The sequence below is a fragment of the Myotis daubentonii genome, chromosome 8 (assembly GCF_963259705.1).
Source record: "Myotis daubentonii chromosome 8, mMyoDau2.1, whole genome shotgun sequence".
NCBI lineage: Eukaryota > Metazoa > Chordata > Mammalia > Chiroptera > Vespertilionidae > Myotis > Myotis daubentonii.
The window spans coordinates 31,287,177-31,310,366 of NC_081847.1; the positions used below are offsets into that span (position 1 = coordinate 31,287,177).

Consider the following 23,190-nt stretch of genomic DNA (forward strand, 5'->3'; position numbering starts at 1 on the left):
ATTTATTTATTTATCTATCTATCTATCTATCTATCTATCTATCTATCTATCTATCTATCTATCTTACTGTGGCATACAACCCGTGAGGATAATAATAACCAGCACTTTTGGACCCCTTACGAAATAGCAGGCACTACTCCAAGCATCTTTTCAAAATTCATTTTAAAATAAAAAATTACGGCCGAGACCGGTTTGGCTCGGTGGATGGAGCGTCGGCTTGCGGACTGGAGGGTCCCGGGTTCGATTCCGGTCGGGGGCATGTGCCTGGGTTGCGGGCGCATCCCCAGTGGGAGATGTGCAGGAGGCGGCTGATCGGTGTTTCTCTCTCATCGATGTTTCTGGCTCTCTATCTCTCTCCCTTCCTCTCTGTAAAAAATCAATAAAATATATTTTAAAAAAAATAAAAAATAAAATAAAAAATTACGGTCTCTTGGTGAAACGTGCGGCCTGAGCGGGGACCAGGTGGTGGGCGGGGTCTAGGATGGGGAGGGGCGGGGCCATGTGGGCGGTGGGCGGGGCCCGGGAGATCCCGGGACTCCGGGTGGACGCGCTAGCTAGCCCCACGCAGGAAGCCGTTGACATGGTGGCCGCCGTGGTGTACCTGGTGGCGGCGGCTCTGCTGGTCGGCCTTATCTTCTTCCTGACTCGCAGACAAGGCGGAGCGGCGGCAGGTAGGAGACGTCGCCGCGCCAGGGCCGGCGGGGCCGCGCTTCCGGCCTCCTGAGCCTTGGGGAGCCGTCGCGCCGCGGCTCCTGCGCATGCGCCTGCACGCCGGCCGGGCTGACGGGCTTCTCGGCGGCCGCAGCGCCCGCCCGCGTCCGGCTGCTCCTGCGCTAACGTAGACGTACGCGATCCGCTGGGAACCGCGGCGCTGGAACCCGCGGGCGCGATAGCGGCGTCCTACACGGCTCTCCCGGGCCCAGGCCTCCAGACCTACTGGCCCAGAGGGGCTGGGCCTGGCGGACAACACTGCCATCTCTCATTGGGGCGATCCCCCTCTGCGCCCGGAGGAGAGGCCGCAGGAGCCCCCCCACCCCCCCAAAGCTGGCTCCGGAGCGGGTGCCAAGAAGTGGGCACCTGAGTGTTCCCTGCCTACCCACCAGCTGGAGAGAGCACGTGGCGACTCAGAGAACTGCCCGAAATGAAGCTCTCTCTTTTTCCTCTCAAAAAGACACCCATGCACCCTCCTCCCTGTTCTGCACTCCGATCCGATCCGAAGATCATGTCATGCATCGTCCAGGGCATAGAACAGATACACCCCGTCATTCCTCACCCCACCTCTTGTTCGCATATGGCTTTGTGTATAATGTCTCTCTCCTTCTCTGGCCCACAAGCTGCTCAGAGCACCTGCATGCTCCGGGGGCAGGGCAGAGAAGCTTCCGTAAGCAGATAGCCAACAGATCTTCCTGGGAGGAAAGACAGCCTAGCCCTAACCGGTTTGGCTCAGTGGATAGAGCGTCGGCCTGCGGACTGAAGGGTCCCAGGTTCGATTCCAGTCCAAGGGCATGATGTACCTTGGTTGTGGGCACATCCCCAGTAAGGGGGTTTGCAGGAGGCAGCTGATGGATGTGTCTCTCTCATCAATGTTTCTAACTCTCTATTCCTCTCCCTTCCTCTCTGTAAAAAATCAATAAAATATATTTATAAGTAAATAAATAAATGCAGCCCTGCAGAGGGCATGCGGGTGAGGTATGGATGGGGCTGCAGAGGGCATGCGGGTGAGGTATGGATGGGTCCAGGTGGGCTTCCTGGGGGAGCTAGAGCTTCAGCCCCATCTTGCTCCATCAGGGTGGTAATCTGATGGGCCATCTGGAAAGGTGGAACCTTGAGGGGAAAGGTATTAACACAGGCAAGAGGCAAAGGGTGATCTTGCTCATAGAACCAAGGTGTGGGTCTGGGTTGTAAATGTCTCAATGGTCTGAAAAGGTGGGATTTGTGCTCTGGGTTTTAGGAGCCTGGAGGAAGTTGAGTTGAGGGGGATGAGACTTTTGGGATGTTGCTCCCCTACCATCAGGGGGGTTGGGCTGCCGACAGCGTTATGGTTCCTCTCTTCCTACAGCCAGCCAAGAGCCACTGCACAATGGAGAAGAGACAGTAATAGCAGGCCGAGTGGCCCAGCCCGAAGAGCAGAGGGCTGGGGCTAGACCCCGGCGCCGCAGGGACCTGGGCAGCCGCCTGCAGGCCCAGCGTCAAGCCCAGCGGGTGGCCAGGTTGGAGGTGGATGAGAATGAGGATGAAGCTGTCATCCCAGGTGAGTGGGGCCACAGCCTGTAGGGGAAGGAACTGGTTCAGGGGAAGAGAGGGCGCCAAAAGCTGGGTAGAAGGATAGGGTGTGGAGCCAGTTTGGGAGGGATGTCTGGGAGCCATAGGATGGGGTGTGGCCAGACTTGGACTTGGCCTTCAGTCCTAGGGATCAGAAGTTCTGGATCCTGACCCTTATTTCATTGGGCCAACCCCCTTTTCCTTCGCCTTGGTTCTCAGTGTCCAAGCAGGAGGGCAGGGATCTTTAGATTGACCACAGGAGCTTCTCAGCCCACTCCTTATATTCCAGCACCCTTCCTGGTGTGGGCATATTCTTTCCCCGAGGGCCTCACCCCAGAGCCGGAGTTCCTGGCTAAGAGCTTCTGCAGTTCCTGGAGTGGAGTCGCCCATAACCTGAGAAGAATTTGAGGATAGAAATATTCTTTTGACAGGAGCCTCTATATCCCTCGTGCTGGGAGACCAACAGAGAGCCCTTAGGATTATGTAAAAGAATATCCCTTTCCAGTGCTCCATAGCTGGTTTGAGACTGAGGAGGAAGCATTTGGGGCTTTTGCCCTTGTACCTTTGGAAATTAGCCCCTTTAGTGCAAAAAAGAGGCCCTCTGTTGCACCATGCCTCCGTCTCAGACTTGGAGTCAAACATCCTTGCTACTCAGGAACCAGCGTGTCTTTAACTTTAAGGGCCTTTGGCCCTGAGGTAATCCTGCGGTTTGGGCTGTCTTTTTGCTTTGGATCTAGTAGGTCAAAGGGATATCCCTGGCCAGGGGCTGAGCCCAGAACCCTCAGCAGTTCTGAGTACAGTGAAGATGATTTGAGACTTGAGATGGGAGGGAGAGAGGATGGGGATAAATTTCCCCTGGGACATCCTTCCCTGGAGCTTTGGCTCAGAGACAGAAAACAGAGAACTGCAAGCCCAGACAGTCCTGCCTGTGATTTGCAGGCATTCAGATATTGGAACCTGGTGCCCCCCTCTATGGCTATGCAGCATCTAAAGTTATCTCTTCCTTTGCCCTCTGGTCCCCACACCCTACCACCACCCCTAATACACGTACACCTGGAGTTTAAATTTCTGCATTCATGGCAGATGCCTCTGGAGGGCAGAGCTGGGCTAGTGACTTGCAGGTGGGTGAAAGGGACAGGGACAAGGGGTGGGGTGGATCCATCATCAGTCCTCTCTAGCCAGGACCTGAAGTGTCTCTCTAACCACGCTTAGCCCACGAGGAAGAAGACAGTGAGAAGCCCGTGGAAACTCACCTGTCAGGGAAAATTGGAGCCAAGAAACTACGGAAACTGGAGGAGAAACAAGCACGGAAAGCCCAGCGAGAGGCAAGCAGGAAGGGTGGGGTGCAGCTCTGGAAGTGGGAAAGGGCCCTATGGTGGACCCTCCTTTTGAGGATCTTTGCATGCTGGGCTGGTGTTTGCTGTTTGCCGGCTTTGTCTCCTGCAGCCTTGGTCTGTGGCCTGGCCCAGGCATTGTCTGCCCTGGCCTGTTTGGAGGTGGGCAACCTCTAGCCAGGGGTGGGGATGTGCCCCTATGAAGACCTCTCTCCAGGCAGAGGAAGCTGAGCGTGAGGAGCGGAAACGCCTTGAGTCCCAGCGTGAGGCAGAGTGGAAGAAGGAGGAGGAGCGGCTTCGGCTAGAGGAGAAACAGAAGGTGAGGCCAACCCCAGATCCCGACTCTGACGCCTGACTAGGCCTCCTTGTTTCCCATGCAGCTCCCCAACTCCTCCAACCCAGAAGATGGGCCATAGACCAGGTGCAGGGGCAGGCCCAGGTTTGCTTGGGCCCTGGGTTCTAGGTGCAGTCCGTGTAAAGCTACTGCTGAAAAGCAGAGCCTGAGATGGGAATTTTTATGCCTGTGTTGTGTCGTCATACCTGGAATACTTGAAGAACATTGAAGTGGTGAGAGTGGCTAGAGCAGGGTAAGCAAGGAGAGGGGTCAAAGAGGTAAGGGGGGGTGCGTGTCTAGATCCCCAGGGCCTTGAGGCTGTTACAGGTCACTGTGAGAGACGGTGGGCCCTGCCTGAGCCAGGTCCTGTTTAGGGCCTGGCATAGAAGAGATGCTCAGGGATGGGGGCCACAGCGAGACAGGTTGTTAATGACCATTTGATTGCCAGATGCTTTCCTCCTTCTGAGAACCAGGTACCCAAGAGAGGGAACATCACGAAGATGTGATGTGATGTAGGGTAAGAGCCAGGGCCGCCCCAGCTGGGAAGACCCCATGGCTTTGTGCCTTCAGGCTCTGACTGGCCTCATTGTTCAGGATGGCAGAAAGCCTGGCTGTGGGTGCTGTAGTGACGGGCAGGGACCAGAACACAGCAGAGGGAGGCATTAGCATGAGGGTTTTTCCACCTTTGTAAGTATTGACTCTGGCTAATGCACCTTCAATATCCTGGGGCTCTTCTCTCCCTGACTCAGTTTCCCTGTTATTGACATCTTACCCATCGTGGCATATTTCTCACGACTAATACAGATGCATTATTACTAACTAAACCACACACGTTATTCAGATTTTGTTAGTTTTCCCCCAGCATCCTTTTTCGTCTCCAGGATCATATCCGAAAGACCACGTCACACTTGGTTGTCATGTCTCCTTAGGCTCTTCTGGGTTGTGACAGTTTTCCAGCCTTCCCTTGCTTTTGATTAACTTGACTGTTTGAAGAGGGCCGGGGAAGTGTTTTGTACAGTGTTCCTCAGTTTGCATTCGGCTGATGTTTTTCTCATGGTTAGACTGCAGTTATGGGTTTCTGGCAGGAAGACCACAGGCGAAGTGCCATCTTCAACACAACATATCAATGGTACATGTTATCAACTTGATGGGTCACTAGTGATGTTAACCTGGATCACCTGGCTGGGGTTTTGTCAGATTTCTCCACTGTAGCCCAACCGCTGTGTCTCAGTAGTTGAGCGTTGACTCATGAACCAAGAAGTCACTGGTTCAATTCCCGGTGAGGGCACATTCCCAGTAGGGGGTGTGCAGGAGGCAGCCAATCAATGATGCTTCTCTCGCATCGATGTTTCTAACCCTCTCCTTCTCCCTCTCCCTTGCTCTCTCTCTAAAAGCCAATAAAAACATTTTTTAAAAAAGATGGGAAGCTCTTAGGAAGAGGTAGAGTTTAAGAAACAAAATTTCTCCCCTGTAATGTTACTCTTTCCTTCGCATACTTCTTCGTAAAGTCACTGTGCGCAAGCCACCCTTAAGGGGTCGGGATTTATGCCCAGCCTCGTTTAGAGAGCATCTACAAAAAGCATTCGGGGTGCTCACTTCGGCAGCACATGTACTACTAGTAAAATTAGAATGATAGAGAGATTAGCAAGGATGACACGCAAATTCATGAAGGGTTCCTTCCATATTTTTTAAAAAAGTATTTGGAATTCTTTTGTAAGGGAGATTTATCTTTTCTTCTCTGTTTATATACTCAACTGTTTATTTTTACCTACATGGACTTATGACTATTTATTTTGTACTTTGTCTTGTAATCCAGTACTATTTTATCTATTTTGTTGCTGCGATTGTTCCAATGTTGGCCATTCTTTCAGTTGGCTGCTGTGTGCCTTTGACACACTCTCATTGTTTTCTTACTTTGGGCACTGCAAGGTGCTCCAGGCTCATCAGGATATTCCCTGTCTCCACTTGAGCTTCGAGTTTTGAAAAGATCTTTCTGAGAGCTCTAGGAAATGGATTAGGTTGGGGGGAGGTTGTTGTACGAGGTGATGGTGGTGATGGTGATGATGGATGGACTGAGATGCTTTCTGGAAGTTAAAGAAAGAAGTGGAGATGGGACCTCATTCTGACTGGGGCCACTGGCCAGAGGACTGTGTGACTCCCTGAGCCAGGGACTCAGGAGGAAGATCAGACGTGTGGGGAATAGATCACAGGGTCCTTCTAGAGCAGTGGTTCTCAACCTTCCTAATGCCGCGACCCTTTAATACAGTTCCTTATGTTGTGGTGACCCCCAACCATAAAATTATTATTTTTTTAAAAATATATTTTATTGATTTTTTACAGAGAGGAAGGGAGAGAGATAGAGAGTTAGAAACATCGATGAGAGAGAAACATTGATCAGCTGCCTCCTGCACATCTCCCACTGGGGATATGCCCGCAACCCAGGTACATGCCCTTGACCGGAATCGAACCTGGGACCTTTCAGTCCGCAGGCCGACGCTCTATCCACTGAGCCAAACCGGTTTCGGCCATAAAATTATTTTTGTTGCTACTTCATAACTGTAATTTTGCTACTGTTATGAATCGTAATGTAAATATCTGATATGTAGGATGTATTTAGGCGACCCCTGTGAAAGGGTCGTTCCACCCCCAAAGGGGTCACGACCCGCAGGTTGAGACCGCTGTTCTAGAACATAATTCAATTTGAGGTGCCTGTGTGACAGTCCAATGAGTGTGTCATGTGGGCAGTCATGTGCTTGGGAGTAGAGATTTGGGCAGGGATACAACTGTGGCAGCCAGTGGCAAGAAAATGGTTATTGATGCTGTGGGCATGGAGAAAGAATGGAAAAGGGAGGAGGTGGAAAGAACGGCCGGAGGAGCAGGAGGAAGCACAGGAGAGGAGGGGTCTGGAAGCCACGGGAAGAAAGAGGGAGTGGTCAACTCTGCCCAATACCACCGAGAAGACAGGACTGGGAGGCTGATGGTTGTCCTTTGGATTTGGTGGGATTAAGAGCATGGGCGAGATGGTAGCAGTTGTTTCAGAGGAGCTGGGTACACAGAAGCCAGATAGAGTGGGCCGGAATGTGAATGGATGGTGAGGATATGAAGCCTTAGGTGCTTGTTTGAGCATGACAGGAAAGAGAGAGGGAGAGGGTGATTGGAGAATATTGTGGGAGGGGTCATAGAACTATGAGAAGAGGGGCGTCTGCCTTCTGTTCAACATGGGGGCCAGAGGGATCGGGGTCTTGAAGGTGCTCTGTCCCTAAGAAAGGGCTGAGCTGTATGACCTGGTGCCCTGTGGGGGCAGCAAGGACCAGAACAGGGATGGGTGGGCACCTGTGCCCAAATACCTGACTCTTGTCCACTCTGTGTCCACAGGAGGAGGAGGAGAGGAAAGCCCGGGAGGAGCAGGCCCAGCGGGAGCATGAGGAGTACCTGAAACTGAAGGAGGCCTTCGTGGTGGAGGAGGAGGGCGTGAGCGAGACCATGACTGAGGAACAGGTGGGCCTGCCTCTCCTTCGAAACCCTCCCTCCACCCACCAAAGCAGGCCTGGCCATCGCATCCCAGACACCCTGCTGCTCCTCACCTGCCTCCCCAGATCGGCAGTGAGAGATGGGTGGGCATGGTGACCAGCAGGCTCTAGCAGCGAGAGGCCTTATCCTCAGGAGAGGTGGGGCTTCCAAAACCCTCGTTGTGGGAGGCTGTGCTGCTGGCGAAGGTGGTGGCACATGCAGGTGGTTGGACAGGCACACAAGCAAGCACATGGGCAGGTGGCACTCAGGTGGGCAGGTGGGCAAGCATAGACCCCTGCAGCCTCTGCAAGGGCGACACTCACTCTGGTTTCTCTGGTCCTTTAGTCCCACAGCTTCCTGACAGAGTTCATCAACTACATCAAGGTAAGAAGCCACCTGCTGTGTGTGTGTGTGTGTGTGTGTGTGTGTGTGTGTGAGAGAGAGAGAGAGAGAGAGAGAGAGAGAGAGAGAGAGAGAGAGAGAGAGGTGTTCTCAGGGCCTAGAGGGAACAGATCCAAGTGGGGCTGTAGGAGTTTCAAGCCCATGCAAGTGTGGGCAGTAGGACTGAGAGGGGCTGAGCTGCCAGGGTCCCAGCCAGGAGTGTCTCTTCTCTGACCCCGAAGGTGGAGAAGGATCTGGGTCTGTGTGGGAGGCATGAGCCTTTGATTGCTTCCTCACACTCAGGGTTTGACAGTTTCCCTGCTCTTCAGACCCCGTGCTCAGTGAGTCACTGTATTTTCAGGTGTCTTCACATGTGTTTCCTGTCAGTTCTGTCACCCAGAGTTTCCACTGCCATGTGTTCCCGACCTGGAACTTGGGTCTTGGGGGTGGGGGTGAAAATGATGCTGCTTCCTTAGGGATCTAGGGTGGGTGGCAGGTGTGTCCCCTTCTATGCACAGGCCGCCCAGGTGCTGCTCTGGGTTGCATAAGCATAAGCACTGTCCTGCTCTGCTTTGCTGCTAAGCAACTTCTCCTCTCTCACGAAGGATGCGAGAGGTTTTCAAGAGCAGCTCAGAGGAGCAGAGGCAGCTGAGGGATGGAGTGCAGAGGGAGCGGGGGTGGGGGTGGGACTAGGGGGTGCCAAGGAACCAGGGCTTGCATAATCCTCCCCCACCTCCTGAAAGAGAGCAGGGTTTAGATGCCTCCCAGCAGCTAGGGGCTGGGCTCACAGCCTGGGGGCCGGTGTTTCCCAAGAGGGAGAAAGCTCCCTCAGGATGTGCCCATTCCCCTCCGATGGAGCCCATTCTCCACCCTGGCACCTGGGCAGGACATCTCTCACACTTCCCTGCTGCCGCTTGGAGCTTTCTGTCCCCATCTACCCAGTGGGCAGCACCATGGCCCTGTGTCCTTCCTCCAGGAAGCCCTCCGTCAGCTTTAGCTCCCCCTGTCCTCTACAGAGACCTGAGAAAAGACCCAGGCAGTTCCAGCCCTCACTTACCATGGCTCCGGAGGAACCATTTTCTGGTGGATCTCCAGACTCTTCTGGACCTTAGAGGTCTTTCCAGCCTGTGCTGATTTTCCCAGAGATTCTGTCTGCAGGGAAAAGGAGGCCATTCAAAATCCAGCCCTCCCATCCCCCCTCCCGGCTCCAACGGGTGAGCCCTGCAGGTGTTTTAGAACTGGTGGTACACTATTGTGAGGCGTAGGTAGGTCTGACTGGTTTTTGTCCATCGGTCCATTCTCCTTTCTGATCAGGGCTAGGTTTTTTGTTGGTTTATTTTTCCAAGCTGATTTTTGGCCCCAGCACCTCAGGGACCACCTGGGTGACTTTGTGTTCCCACTCTGAGAACCCAGCACCCACCCCCTGCTTTGTAGGTAGAGGCCAGCTGGCCAGGTCACCTTGTGCTTGCCCGTTCCCTGTCCAACTGCCACTCGCTTGCCTCCCTGCTTGCACATTCAGTTTGGCATTTAGAACAGTCACATGCCATCTCAGCCCAGGAGGTGTCACTGTGTCACTCCTCCCCCAGCTCAATTGCTATGAAAGAATCACGGAAACATACAAGGCTGCCTTCTCTAGCATCATATGCCGTCTGTTTGTGGGGGAGGCAGGGGAAGATGCATGTGTAGGACCCAGCAGTGGGCTCTCAGCCGCACGCCCCCCACAGAACTAAAGGCTCTGCTGAGGGTTTGAGGGAAGCATGTGGAACATGGCGTGTGTGGAAAGCACTGAGAATGTTAGCAAGAGTTATTGTAAGGGTGGGCCCAGTGCCTCAGACAGTGTGAAGAGGATGGTGAGAAGTGTGGGGGTCTCAGGGCATATGGGGGGTAAGCAAAGGCAAGGTGGGAATGAGCCATACTGCCTCCACTGAGACCCCTGCTTGTTGCGCCCTTTTATCTGCTCTCTCCTTGTCCAGATTCTGTGTGAGTGTGTGTGTGTGTGTGTGTGTGTGTCCCCAGATTCTTGCCTGTCTCCCCTGTCCATCTGTGAGTTCAATGTTTTGGTCACCATTGTATTTTCCACACCTTCTCATTGTGTTGTCCTGGCAGGTCCTCAGCAAGTAGTCCTGGAGATAGTTTTTTAAAATAGCTTTTGGTTGAGCATCGTCCTGTGCACTGATAGGTCACCGGTTCCATTGCAGTCAGGGCACATACCTGGGTTGCAGGCTCGATTCCCAGTAGGGGGCTTGCAGAAGGTAGCCAATCGATGTTTCCATCTCTCTCTCCTTCTCCCTTCCTCTCTCTTTAAAGTCAATAAAAACATATTCTTAAAAAATTAAAATCGTTTTTGGTGACTGTCACCCCATCCCTTCATCTTATGGTGCTTCCCCTTCCAACCTGTCTGTGATGTTAAAAACGATACAGCTGGCACAGAGAAGGTGGCAGCTGCGCTTGACTCCCCACGTGTGTGTGTGTGTCTCAGTGTGGTGCCCAGTCCAGCATGGAGTCTGTGGGCCAGGTGGTAGTTTTAGGCAGATACCTCTCCACAAGCAGGGGAGGGGGAGAGCTTATAAGTGTGTGTGTCTCTGTGTATGCATGGTTGGGAGAGTGTGTGAGGTGATTAAGGCTCTTCCACAGGAATCTACTAGAATACAGTTACCCAGGCACCCAAAGCAGATCGGATCAGAATGCAAACCTCAGTTTGTATTGAGAGGGATTTGCCCACTGAGCCTCCCTCCTTTTACTCTCTCTCTTTGTAGCAGTCCAAGGTTGTGCTCTTGGAAGACCTGGCTTCCCAGGTGGGCCTGCGGACTCAGGTAAGCCCTGGAAGGTGGCCTGCTGTGTGGAGTGTGGCTGTCGGGGGGCCTGCTCTAAAGATGGAGAGTCTTGTTGTCCCCTCTAACCCTGCCCCAACCAGGAGGGAGTAGAGAGGAGGACTCTTTTGGCACCCCAAGAATCCTGCGGGGGTTTTGGGGTGTGTGTGTGTGTGTTTACGTTTTCAAGTATATTTTTATCTTATGAATGAGGAGTCACATTCTGTTTAAATATCCAAGGGGCATTTTTCCAAGCTAGAACCCTGCCTTTCTGCTAGATGGAAGAACAGGCAGAGAAGAAAAGAATGAAGTCCTATCACTCCAGCAGCCCCTGTAACTGAAGCAGCCCAAGTCTAGTTACCTTGACAACTCTTGCGAACAGGCTGTACCAGCCTTCATGGCCAATGTCACCCCTGCTCCTCTCCTGGTTGGAAAAGTGCCTCTTGGAGTCGTGCAGGGCCCCAGCCTCTTCTTCCCTGATACCCTCCAGAGGAGAAGCAGAGTCACATTGGATGGCGGAGCAGCCATGAGAGTGGGGAGGAGGAGATTTGGCTGTGGTGGCAGGGAGGTGGCAGGTGCCTTTTCTGGGGATGGCAGCACCCGTCTCTACTCTGAGAATTGTTCTCCTCACAGGACACCATAAACCGCATTCAGGACCTGCTGGCTGAGGGGACTCTGACAGGTGAGAGGATGAGAATCACTACAGGCCTTGGCTTTGGGGAGTGTCTACCACAGGGGGCTCCAGGTGCTTGTTGTAGAGGCAGAATCATAACGGAGGTGGGGGAACGGTGTGCAATGATGGACACTGAGCAGGGGACACTGTTAGAAGGAGGACGTGCCACCCGGGGATGGCTCAGGGTACCAGGACAGGCAAGGAAGCCTGATTTGACACCTAGCCAGGATTGGATGCAGCCAGGAAAGGCCGGGCAGGCAGGCAGGCCTGGAGGGCTTGGAGCCAGTTGTGAAGGGGTGGGAGGGCATCTCAGGCCAGATGAGGAGGGCCCAGAAGGCTCAGCCCCACAACCTGTGTGTCCCCACAGGTGTGATTGACGACCGGGGCAAGTTCATCTACATAACGCCAGAGGAACTGGCTGCTGTGGCTAACTTCATCCGACAGCGGGGCCGGGTGTCCATCACTGAGCTTGCTCAGGCCAGCAACTCCCTCATCGCCTGGGGCCAGGAGCCCCCTACCCAAGCCCCAGCCTGACCTAGGCCTTCCCTCTTGGACTCAGAGCTGGCACGGCCTACCTGACCATACATCTTTATCCCTCTCCACCATCCTGGGGCAGTGATGGAGTGTGGCTAGGCAGTTCTAAATTAAAGGCATGTGAGCACTGCTGAGCTTGGTGTGGCTTGGTGTGGCAGAAGGCCTGGCCTGGGATCCCAAATGAGCAGGTGAAGTCTAAGCCTCAGAAAGTACCTGAGGATTGAGGGTGGGAGAGAGGGTGGAGTGTCCTATGGAAGCAAATGGAAGTTCTCTTCTTATCAAGCACTCATTCATTCAAAACGCACACGAAAAACACTATTTATTGTGTTCCTTCATATCCTGTAAGCCAAGCTCCCCAAGTCAGGAGATCTTTCTGTTCTTCCTTCACCCTTCCAAGAGCAGAAGTGAAAAACCTCTTGGGCCACGTCTCCCCTAACGTGAGGGATGTCTCACCATCCTATATAATAAAAGCCTAATCTGCAGATCAACCAAATGGCGGAACGACTGGTTGCTATGATGCGCACTGACCACCAGGGGGCAGACACTCATCACAGGAGCTGCCCCCTGGTGGTCAGTGCTCTCCCACAAGGGGGGTGCCACTCAGCCAGGCTCACGGTTGGCAAGAGCAGTGGCGGTGGCGGGATCCTCTCCTGCCTCCGTAGCAGTGCTAAGGATGTCTGACTGACAGCTGGGAGTGGGCCTAAGCCATCAGTCCGACATCCCCGGGCTGCAAGAGGGCGCAGGCTGGGCTGAGGGGACATCCCACTCCCCAAGTGCACAAATTTCGTGCACTGGGTCTCTGGTTTTTATATGGATTCAGGAGCCCTAAGGAAAGCTGAGCCCAGTTGGTGTGGCTCAGTGGTGGAGCATGAACCCATGAACCAGGAGGTCATGATTCAATTTCTGGTCAGGGCACATGCCCAGATTGCCAGCTTGATCCCCAGTGGGGGCTTGCAGGAGGCAGCCGATCAAAGATTCTCTCCCATCATTGATGTTTCTTTCTCTCACTCTCTCCCTTCCTCTCTCTGAAATCAATAAAAACATTAAAAAAATAAATAAAAAGGAAGGAAACCTGAGAGCCCTTAGGAAGAGAGGTAATAAGCTATGCCAAGGAAAGAGTCGTAGGGAACATTAGCCTTTAAGAGGGAGGTCAGGGAGGGCGAGAGGCAGGGCCAGTTGCTTGTGGGGCAGGTGGAGGGAAGAGGAGGAGCTGCTTGAGCTGGATAGAATTGTGCCGTGGAGGAGCATTGCCTCATACAGCACATCACATGAATTCAGCTCTACATACTTGACAAGTCTAAATGGTGTGGGTGATTCCACCCACTAGTGATGTGAGGACCATATGCTCGGGAGTGGGTGTAAGATGGGAGATGTGTGTCTCCTGTAGGGTCAGTCACTCTAGTTCCTGTGGACTATTCATAGCATGAGTATCCTGCTGTGCTGAGGGTGAGGCATGTGTTTAAACGTGTATTCCTTATGCAAGGTGGCCCTTGAACATAAACCGCCTACTTCCTCTGATGCCTGGTGGTGGAGGAGGTAGCTTTGTGTTCCAGTCTAGGAGGAAATTATATGTGGATGGTGATGGGGAGACAGAACATCAGGTTCCAGGGTGGAGCCTTCCTGAGGGCTTGTCAGGGATGATTTAGACTCATTTGGTATCATAAGCATTAGCTGTAGAACTTAAATTCCAAGTAAAGTGTGACTTTGCTACTTCTGTTAGCAAATGGCACTTGGAGTCACCCGGAGGTAGGAGTCCCGTGAATTGTTTGGAAGGCCATCTGGGAGCCCACGGTTTAGTAGGAGGGGAAGGAACAGATGATGCCCCAGCCAACTGAGCTACCTGGCCGGCGTGGCCCCTCTTATAGTGAGATTATTTTCCCTACATCAGGAAATCTAGATTCCAACCAATCAGATAAGTTTTGATTTTTGTAATTTTCAAGTTATAAAATGCTTGTTATGCTTGTTCTGAGTACCTAATCTTCATAGCCCAGCCCAACAGGTCTCTTGATGCCACTTGCTCCCAGTAGAGTCTAGTCCAGTTCAGTTTGGTTCTATCACAACTTCTCTTTTTGATGCACCTCCAAGGCCTATTATTGGCAAGCCTGTGATTGGAGAGCCATATAATGCAACTTGTCTTTTCAAAAAATGGTTATTTACAAGATTGGCCATGAGTTGAAAAATTATTAAAGCTGAGTAATGGGTACATAGAGGTTATCCTCATCTATTTTTATACATGTTTAAAATTTTCCATAACAAAAAGCTTAAAATTAAAAACAATGAGCCCTGGATGGCTTCCTATATCCTGAATCAAGCTGAGCCTCAGAAAAGGGGCACATGAGGCCACCAGTAGTCACTCCATTCACCCAACAATTTTTTATTAAAAAATTAATTTTAGAGAAGAAGGGAGAAAGAGAGAAACATCAGTTTGTTGTTCCAGTTATTTATGCATTCATTGGTTGCTTCCTATATGTGCCCCAAGCAGGGATTGAACCCACAACCTTGGTGTATCTGGATGATGCTCTAACCAACTGAGCTACCTGGCCAGGGCCCACCCAACAATTGAGTGACTCTCCCCAGCTGCCACAGTGGCCCCAGTGCAGGATCCATGTTGAACCTTTGTAATACAAAAATTATTTAAACATTCAAAATGTGTTTAAAAAACCAACCACACTAGCAGTCTATGGAGAGCCCAATGATTGCAAGGCAGGGTGCTAAACACTCCAGGTAGCTACAATGAGCAAAACATGGCCCTTCCATAAGTGGGGATGGAGACAGTGGTATTAATCTAACAGGGAGAGCACCAATCACCCAGCCAGCAGGTACATTGCCAAATGCTGTAGTATTCACAAGGTGAGGTCTTCAGGTTGAGGAGAGGATAGGTTCAGAGAATGTAAAGGCTGTTGGCTCACTGAGAGGCATGGTGTGTTGGGTGGGGGAAAGGAAAAGGCAGGGCAGGGAGAGATGGGGTGGAAAGGGAGTTTGCCATCTGCCTGGGAAGGATGTTGAATGCTGAACCCAAGACTTGGGCTATATTTGGGGGATTATTTATTGCTTTGAATCAGTAACTCATTTTTTTTAAATATATTTTTTACTGATTTCAGAGAGGAAAGGAGAGGGAGAGATGGAAACATCAATGATGAAAAAGAATCATTGATTGGCTGCCTCCTGCACTCCCCCACACTGGAATTGAGCCCAAAACCCAGGCATGTGCCCTGATGAGGAATCGAACCGTGATCTCCTGGTTCATAGGTTGATGCTCAATCACTGAGCAACACCAGCCAGACAGTAGCTCATTTCTTAAACCTTATTTGCAATCATTGTATCCCACAAATCATCATTACTTCATCACTTCCTCCCTGCACACCTTGTACTGTTTGCAAGTACCACCACCAGCTATCACAAGTGCACATCCCAGACCCAAAATTGGAGATTATAAAGCTGTGTTTTCCAGACTTTTTTTTAACAATATCTCTTAGTAAGAAATCCATTGTACATTAAGGACTCAATATATATGTGTGCCTATATACAGATAACTGAAGCAGAGCTTTACAGCAGTCCACTTATCATAATTGGTATGGGTGATTAGGATGAGAATCAATCACTACTGGCCTTGGCTGGCAATATCAGATGCTTATTGATATTTGCTTCTCTGTTCTGTCTTATTGCTGATGGTGGCTGAATTGATTTTATAACCCACTAACAGATCTTGGCCTACAGTTTGAAACACAGGGTTCTAAGGAACTTGTTCCTTTTATATTGAGGACAAGGCGAGGATCAGTATCTGGGTGAGGAGTTGTACATCATATATAACTTGATAATCACAGAGTTGTACCAAAAGCAATTTGGATTACAGTAGTGACACTTAAAAATAGTTTTACTTGGTTTATTCTGATACCATACATAATTTTTAGCTGGTTAATACACTATTTAATTGTTACAGCAAAATGTGTAAAGGGAACATTATAAGAAAACCTACAGAATACCAATACTGTCATGTTAAACTTACTTAAATATAACCTTTTGCCTATAATCTGGTTTTAGTCATTTTAACTTTCATATACAGTATGTTTTTACAATTTGACTTAGATTTCTAACATGAAACAAAAGACATTCATCATCATAATACCAAAACTAAAACTAATAATGTTCTAACTATATCCTGAGTAACTTAATACCTGAGAGATTTAATACCTCTCTTTACTTTAACTATTTTATTTTTTACTGATTTTTAGAGAGAAACAAAGAGGAGAGGGGAGAGAGAGAAAGAAACATTGATTTATTGTTCCACTTATTTATACGTACATTGTATATGCCCTGACTGGTTGATTCTTGTATATACCCTGACTGGGGATCGAACCCACAACCTTGGTGTATTAGACGATGCTCTAACCCAGTGGTTGGCAAACTGCGGCTCGCGAGCCACATGCAGCTCTTTGGCCCCTTGAGTGTGGCTCTTCCACAAAATACCACTATGGGCGTGCACATACAGTGCTATTGAAACTTCATGGCCCATGTGCAGAAGTCGGTATTTTGTGGAAGAGCCACACACAAGGGGCCAAAGAGCCGCATGTGGTTCGAGAGCTGCAGTTTGCCGACCACTGCTCTAACCATCTGAGCTACTCAGACAGGGCTTTACTTTAACTATTTCTAATCAACAAGGTAAGTCAAGTCGTGGTGTTGTTGAGCTAAATCCCACAGTTCACAAAACAGGGTAGTGTTGGGACACATGCTTGATGTCTAGTTTGGCAGTTGTCTTAATGCCTTTTTCATTTGTGCATATTGCCTCATACCAAAATGGAGCATAGTGACAAATATGAATAGATGAGAAATTATTGAACATGTAATCTATTATTGTTGGGAAAGTCTCATTTTTTCACATCTCAGCTACTGTCCCTGCTGGTTATAGCAACTCAGAAGAGGAAAAGTGGGCGAATAGTAAGTGAAGGACACATGAGAAGTTCAGACCCCCAAAGGCAGGTAATAAAAGTTTCATTTAGCCATCACCATATCTATCTGCAATGATAATGTAAAAAGTTTACAAAGAAGGCTTGCTGCTGGGCAAATTTACCACAGTTTTTACAAAAATTAAATTTGGTAACCTTTTTGGAGCTTGCACATTTCCATAAGATTGGTTAAAGATTTGGGCGTGTCCATAATTTTCATGATGCAATAATCATTTTATTATTATTCTGCTTGGGGCTTTAAGAAGGACCAACCTGCTTCACAAATAGATGTAAATACATAAAACTCACTTAGGATGGTAGTGGAGTGATGGCTTGTATTCCTTTCTACTTAGTTTCTTAATATCTTGCAATGAGGTTTACACTGTAAAGTACAGATAAGTCTCTTTGTTAGTATTTACATGAAGCATCAATTATGTAAAAACAGAAAAGAAAAATTAAATGTTACAGAGGACCCTGGGGAACATAAAAACATAAACCATCTATCTTAGGTAAGATGTGCAATTTAGTAAAGAACAGTGCTAAAAAGGATAATACAATCTAATATATTTTTAAATTTTTTCTTTACCATTTTTCATGGTGTGTGTGTAAACATCAGCTAATCGGCTTGTAAAAGACTCCAGCGTACTTGGATCATAAATGTTTCCATTAGTTTTATATTGGTTTAGATAACCTTCAAAACCTTTACAGGTTATTCCCAGGAATGTTTGCCCAATTCCAGAGGTTTTTATTTCCTCACTAGAGGCCCGATGCATGAAATTCGTGCCAGAGGCTTGGCCCTCGCAGCTGCAATGGCTGGCCTAGGCCCTCACAGCCCTGACTTTGTCTGGAAGGAGGTCTGGGAGGTCGTTTGGCTGTCAAGTCTAATTAGCATATTACACTTTTATTATTATAGATAAAATAAGCACAGCTGTAAAAAGCTTTAGCATGGATTAAAGTACCTTGTCTGCCCCCCAATTTGGTGTTTGGAGGTCCCTGGAATTGCCTAGTCATCCCAGAGAAGCAGCCCCAAGCCCCCTTCTGGATAACTTGGTGGGTTGATTCTGAAGGATCACAATAGTCTGCTAATTTGATTTTGATTTGCATCTCTTCAGTGTTGGCAGGGCTGCTGATGTTTTTAACAGCTTATTGGCCATTTGTATTCTATGAATGATCTATTTCTTTCTTTAAACCAAGATTTATAGACAGAGATTTTGCAGTTTCATTCATCATTCAGCAAATAAATGTTGAATGTCTATTTTATGCTTGCATTAGTTTTCTATTGTTGCTGTAACAAATGCCCAAAGACTAAATGGCATTAAACAACATAAATTTATTATCTTATAGTTCTGTAGGTTAGAAGTCCAACATGGGTCTTACTGGTCTAAAATCAAGGTGGGGCTATGTTCCTTTTGGGAGTTATTTCCTTTTAAAAAAAATATTTTTATTGATTTCAGAGAGGAAAGGAGAAGGAGAGAGAGATAGAAACATCAGTGATGAGAGAGAATCATTGATCATCTGCCTTCTGGAAAAAATAACCTCGGGTGAGGAATAACAAAAAAAAAAATTATTCTACCCTTATAAAGTGAATTTGGGAGCTTTTCATCTTTGGAATCATCTCTTTATAGATTGGGTAGAACTCAGCCATAGAACAATCTGGAGCTAGTGTCATTTAAAAAGGTAGATCTTCAATTCCTACTGTAGTTATTGGCCTTATTAAAAATTGTAATTAAAATAATGTTTAAATAGCTTTTTTCTATATGGGAGCTTTAGTGCAACAAAACAAAAAAATACTGAAAAAGAAAAGCTCATTTTTTTTTTTTTTTTTTTAGATAAAAGGATTGTATCCTAGAAACCTCCAGATTTATACTTGGCTTGTTCCATCCACTCCCAAGTCTGTAACTTGAATGTCACCTTTTCAGTGAGGCCTTCCACCTTAACCAGAATTGGGTTTCCCCAGTAATCTCAACTTTTTTATACTTACTACCTTCTAATCATTATATGTTTTACGTATTTTATTATCTCCTCCCATTAAAACACAAATTCCATTGGGGCAGGGGTTTTGAGCAAATATTTACTAGTAATATCTTGATAATCTGCTGTTACTAAATTTGAAAAGCTTACCTGTTTATTCTCTTAAACAAACTTCTTTAATTTGAAAAAAAAAGTAATACATGCCCTAGCCGGTTTGGCTCAGTGGATGGAGTGTCGGCCTGTGGGCTGAGGGGTCCTGGGTTCGATTCTGGTCAAGGGCACATGCCCGGGTTGCGGGCTTGATCCTCAGTGGGGAGAGTGCAGGAGGCAGCCAATCAGTGATTCTCTCTCATCATTGATGTTTCTATCTCTCTCTCCCTCTGCCTCCCTCTCTAAAATCAATAAAATACATATATTTTTTAAAGTAATACATGTTTTAAAAATGCAAACATTATAGAATTGATAGAGTCCTGTCTTCTGCCATGCCCTCTGCAATCCTACCATCTCAAGGTAACCTCTGTTAATAATTTTGTGTATCTTTCCAGACTTTTTTATGCATGTATATATTGGCTTTAAAATAATAGACAAACTAGAGTGTAATATGTATACATGTGATTCTGCTGCTTGCTTTTTTTCACTTAATATAGTCACCTTTCTATGTCAGTACATAGACATCTATGTCTTTTTGTTTTGTAGAAGAAGGTGAGGTGACACCTGGTTCCTCCAGGGAAGGCTCTTGGCTTGTTTGAATAATTCCACAGGCTGGCAAAGACTGAAACCCAATACTCAGAGATAAGGAGGAGCTAGCTGCACCTGGTTCATTAGATAAAGATTGTTTGGCAAGGGCAACTTTCTGTTAGGCCATTCAAGGCCCTCCTGCTTTCACCAGATGTCAAGGTAGCACAAACTGTCGAATCTTAATTTCAATCACTCTTGGTTAATTATGAGGTTTCTTCATGGGTTCTTTTGGACGACTTTTTGGCATCTCTGATTTTTGTCCTTACTTAGCAAACTCATGGATTTTTCATTTTATATACAACTAGTGGCCCGGTGCACAGGTTTGTGCACATTGAAAGGAAATTAATTAGAAGAAATATTTTAATATCACTATTCACACTTTCTCTATAATAGAAGTGTCAGAGATGAAAGAAAATTAGTAAAATGTATATGAAAATAATATATAAATTGGTTAATAAGCAAACAATAACAACATGATGTAACAACAAAGACATGATATAAAAACATGATAAAAAAACATGATATAAAAACAACAAAAACATGGTATAAAAACATTGATAAAAATAAGGACTGATAAATTGATTAAACTTATTCTAATATCTCCCTGTATACCACATTAAGAGTAAAAACACTTTCAGAGTGCTTGACTAATTTCCCTTGTGATGAAGTATTTATAACCTTTAACTTTAACATCACACACTCTTCAAACTCTGTCTAGAGAAAGCAACATATAACTGACTATGTCCGAAAACAGGTTCAGGTAGGAATATTTCTACTCTTTCTAAAGTTTGTCCTTGTGATTTATTAATAGTCAGCGCAAATGCTGGCATCACGGGAAAGTGTCTTCCAATTAATTTAAATGGGAGGCCAGTGTCAGATGGGGACAAATCAATTCCTGGAATCAGAACAACCTCTCCTTCCACAGATCCTGTTAATACTTCAGCTTTGATTATGTTAGGTCGCAATCTTGTGATAAAATCTAGTACCCATTTACTATTAAAATTTCTTAGTAGCATGATGATTGCACCTACTTTCAATTTTAATTTATGACACAGCATTCCCGGAGGAGTAATACTGTTAAGAAATTCGATGGGAAAATTTCCCTTTTTGGCATCAACGGTTAAATCGATGGAATCATCACTCAAATAGCTGTGAAAATCGACGCTTTCTTTCAGCTTCAGAATGTCAACAAAAACAACCAAATTCACGATTGACAATGACAGATCGAAACACACGCATGCGATTGGCGCCAGCAAGAGCTTTGTTTGTATCACACATGCGCGAGTCAACATTTATTTTTATTTATTTAATATATTTTTATTAATTTCAGAGAGGAAGGGAGAGGGAGAGATAGAAACATCAGTAATGAGATAGAATAATTGATTGGCTGCCTCCTGCACACCCCCCACTGGGGATGAGCCCACAACCCGGGCATGTGCCCTTGACTGGAATTGAACCCGGTACCCTTTAGTTCACAGGCAGACTCTATCCACTGAGCCAAACCAGCTAGGGCTCAACGTTTACTTTTAAATTACCAGTGCACGTTATATGTACCAGACAGACGGTTGGACAGCCGTACCATTGGTCACATAGCCTTTCATATATAGATAGATTATATTTATACATATTATTTAATTTTATTACCTTGAGTTGTATTTAGGAATTTCCCCCCAAAACTGTGCTCTCTCTCTGCTTTTTTTTTTTTTTAATCCTCACCTGAGGGTATGTTTTTATTGATTTTATAGGGAGAGAGGAAGGGAGAGAGAGAAACATCGATGGGTTGCCTCCCATACATGCCCCGACGGAATTGAACCCACAACCTTTTGGTATACCAGACGCTACTACAACCAATTGAGCTACCTGGCCAGAGCTGACCTATGCTACCTTTTTTGGGAATCGGTGTAAAGGGGAATTGTGGCTTCAGAAAATGAAATAGCACTCTAACTTTTGGCTCTTTTAGATTTATAGCAAATCTATTTATAGCAAATTTGAGAGAATTCTTTCATTAAACCATCTGAGTCCCAAGTCTTTTTTGGACATATTTCTTGGATAATATTTTCAACCTCTTTCTTTTTTAAAAAAGATGTTTTTTTATTGATTTCAGAGAGGAAGGGAGAGGGAGAGTTAGAAACATCAGGGATGAGAGAGAATCAGTGATTGGCTGCCTCCTGCACGCCCCATAATGGGGATCAAGCCCACAACCTGGGCATGTGCCCTAAATGGGAATCAAACCATGACCTCCTGGTTCATAAGTTGATGCTCAACCACTGAACCACGCCAGCCAGGCTCAACCTCTTTCCTTTCTTACTTTTGTAATTTTATTTCCCAGAAGATGGTCTACTTTATCAAGATTTTCATATATATTAAAACATAGTCAGTTACGGTATTTTCTTATTTTCCTGGTGTTCTTAAGATGCAAAACCACATTCTCTAAAGCTAGGAACAGAATACTATAAAGAGAGATTGAGATCAAGATAGATGGATGGAAACTGACTAAAAAAAAAGGAAAATGAGCAGAATTAAATATGAAGAGTACTGTTGATGACGGAAGAATATTAAATTCGTAGTGATGAAGAAAAACAAGATACTCTCCCATGATGCAGAGAAAAAGGACAAAGATTTAATTGACAATGGTGACCCAATGTGATAATGTTAGTGGAGGAAGAGAACAACAATCTGTTCACAGATTAGACAGGAACATAGAAGAAAACTTTTCTAAGCTGAAAAGACCTTTTATTTCTGGAAAATTAATAGAAAAAGGCTTGCACTGAGACATACTAGCAGTCATACAAATGTTTGACTTTTGAGGGTAATAAAAAGTCCCAACAGGCACCCGGCACACCAGGCACACTGCTCACCTAAAACAGCCCAGCCCAGCCCAGATTGCTATAATTTGTTTTGATATATAATTGACATGCAAAATTACAGTTAAGCCCTGGCCGGTTGCTCAGTGGTGAGAGCATCAGACTGAGCACCAAAAGGTCTCAGGTTCGATTCCTCCTGGTCAAGGGCACGTCGTACCTCAGTTGCAGGTTTGATCCTCCGGCCCCAGTTGGGCCATGTACAGGAGGCAACCATTTGATGTGTGTGTGCCTCTCCCCCTCCTCCCTCTCTTCCACTCTCTAAAAATCTATGGGAAAAAATCCTCAAGTGAGGATTTAAAAAAATAAAGTTACAGTTAACCCTGAACAATGTGGGGGGAGAGGGATAGGGATACCAACCCCTGCACAGTTGAAAATCCTTATATAACTTTTGACTCCTCCAAAACAATTACTAGTAGCCTACAGTTGACCTTAAGCCTTACCAATAACATAAACAGTTGATTAGTATATATTTTGTGTTACACAAATATACTGCATCTTTCCATTTGTTTACATTTTTCTCAACTATAAATGGTACCATGTACAGTCTGTGTGTACCTAAGTATCCAAGTTTTGATAAATTTGAACTATAATAGATTTGTGTATATTTTATGGTAGTAAATTATAAAATAGATTGGTATCTACATATATTTTATGCATTCATGACATGCCTGACTTTTTCTTAATTTTTCAATATTTCCAGACCATGTGGTTCATCTGCAAGTTTTTTCAAATTGTCACATATCTCCAAAAAAATTTCCAATACATTTATTGAAAAAAATCCACATAGAAGTGAACCTGTGCAGTTCAAGCCCAGGTTGTTCAAGGGTCAACTATAT

General features: G+C 46.9%; 1 protein-coding gene across 1 annotated transcript; it reads left to right on the plus strand.

The window, feature by feature from the left end:
- Nucleotides 1-494: 494 nt before the first annotated feature.
- Nucleotides 495-11,972, plus strand: DDRGK1 (DDRGK domain containing 1). Its single transcript, XM_059705687.1, has 9 exons — nucleotides 495-671; nucleotides 2,060-2,251; nucleotides 3,475-3,587; nucleotides 3,814-3,915; nucleotides 7,306-7,428; nucleotides 7,786-7,824; nucleotides 10,578-10,634; nucleotides 11,265-11,313; nucleotides 11,672-11,972. The coding sequence occupies exons 1-9, from the start codon at nucleotides 500-502 to the stop codon at nucleotides 11,836-11,838; spliced, it is 1,014 nt and encodes a 337-aa protein (XP_059561670.1). The 5' UTR covers nucleotides 495-499; the 3' UTR covers nucleotides 11,839-11,972.
- The last annotated feature ends 11,218 nt before the right edge of the window (nucleotides 11,973-23,190 follow it).

What these genes read in the sequence shown, in the direction of transcription:
- DDRGK1 (XM_059705687.1), top strand. Translation starts at nt 500, where the DNA reads ATGTGGGCGGTGGGCGGGGCCCGGGAGATCCCGGGACTCCGGGTGGAC. An exon ending in CACGGAAAGCCCAGCGAGAG is followed by an intron (nt 3,588 to 3,813) that starts GCAAGCAGGAAG and finishes ACCTCTCTCCAG; the next exon opens with GCAGAGGAAGCTGAGCGTGA. An exon ending in AGGTGGGCCTGCGGACTCAG is followed by an intron (nt 10,635 to 11,264) that starts GTAAGCCCTGGA and finishes TTCTCCTCACAG; the next exon opens with GACACCATAAACCGCATTCA.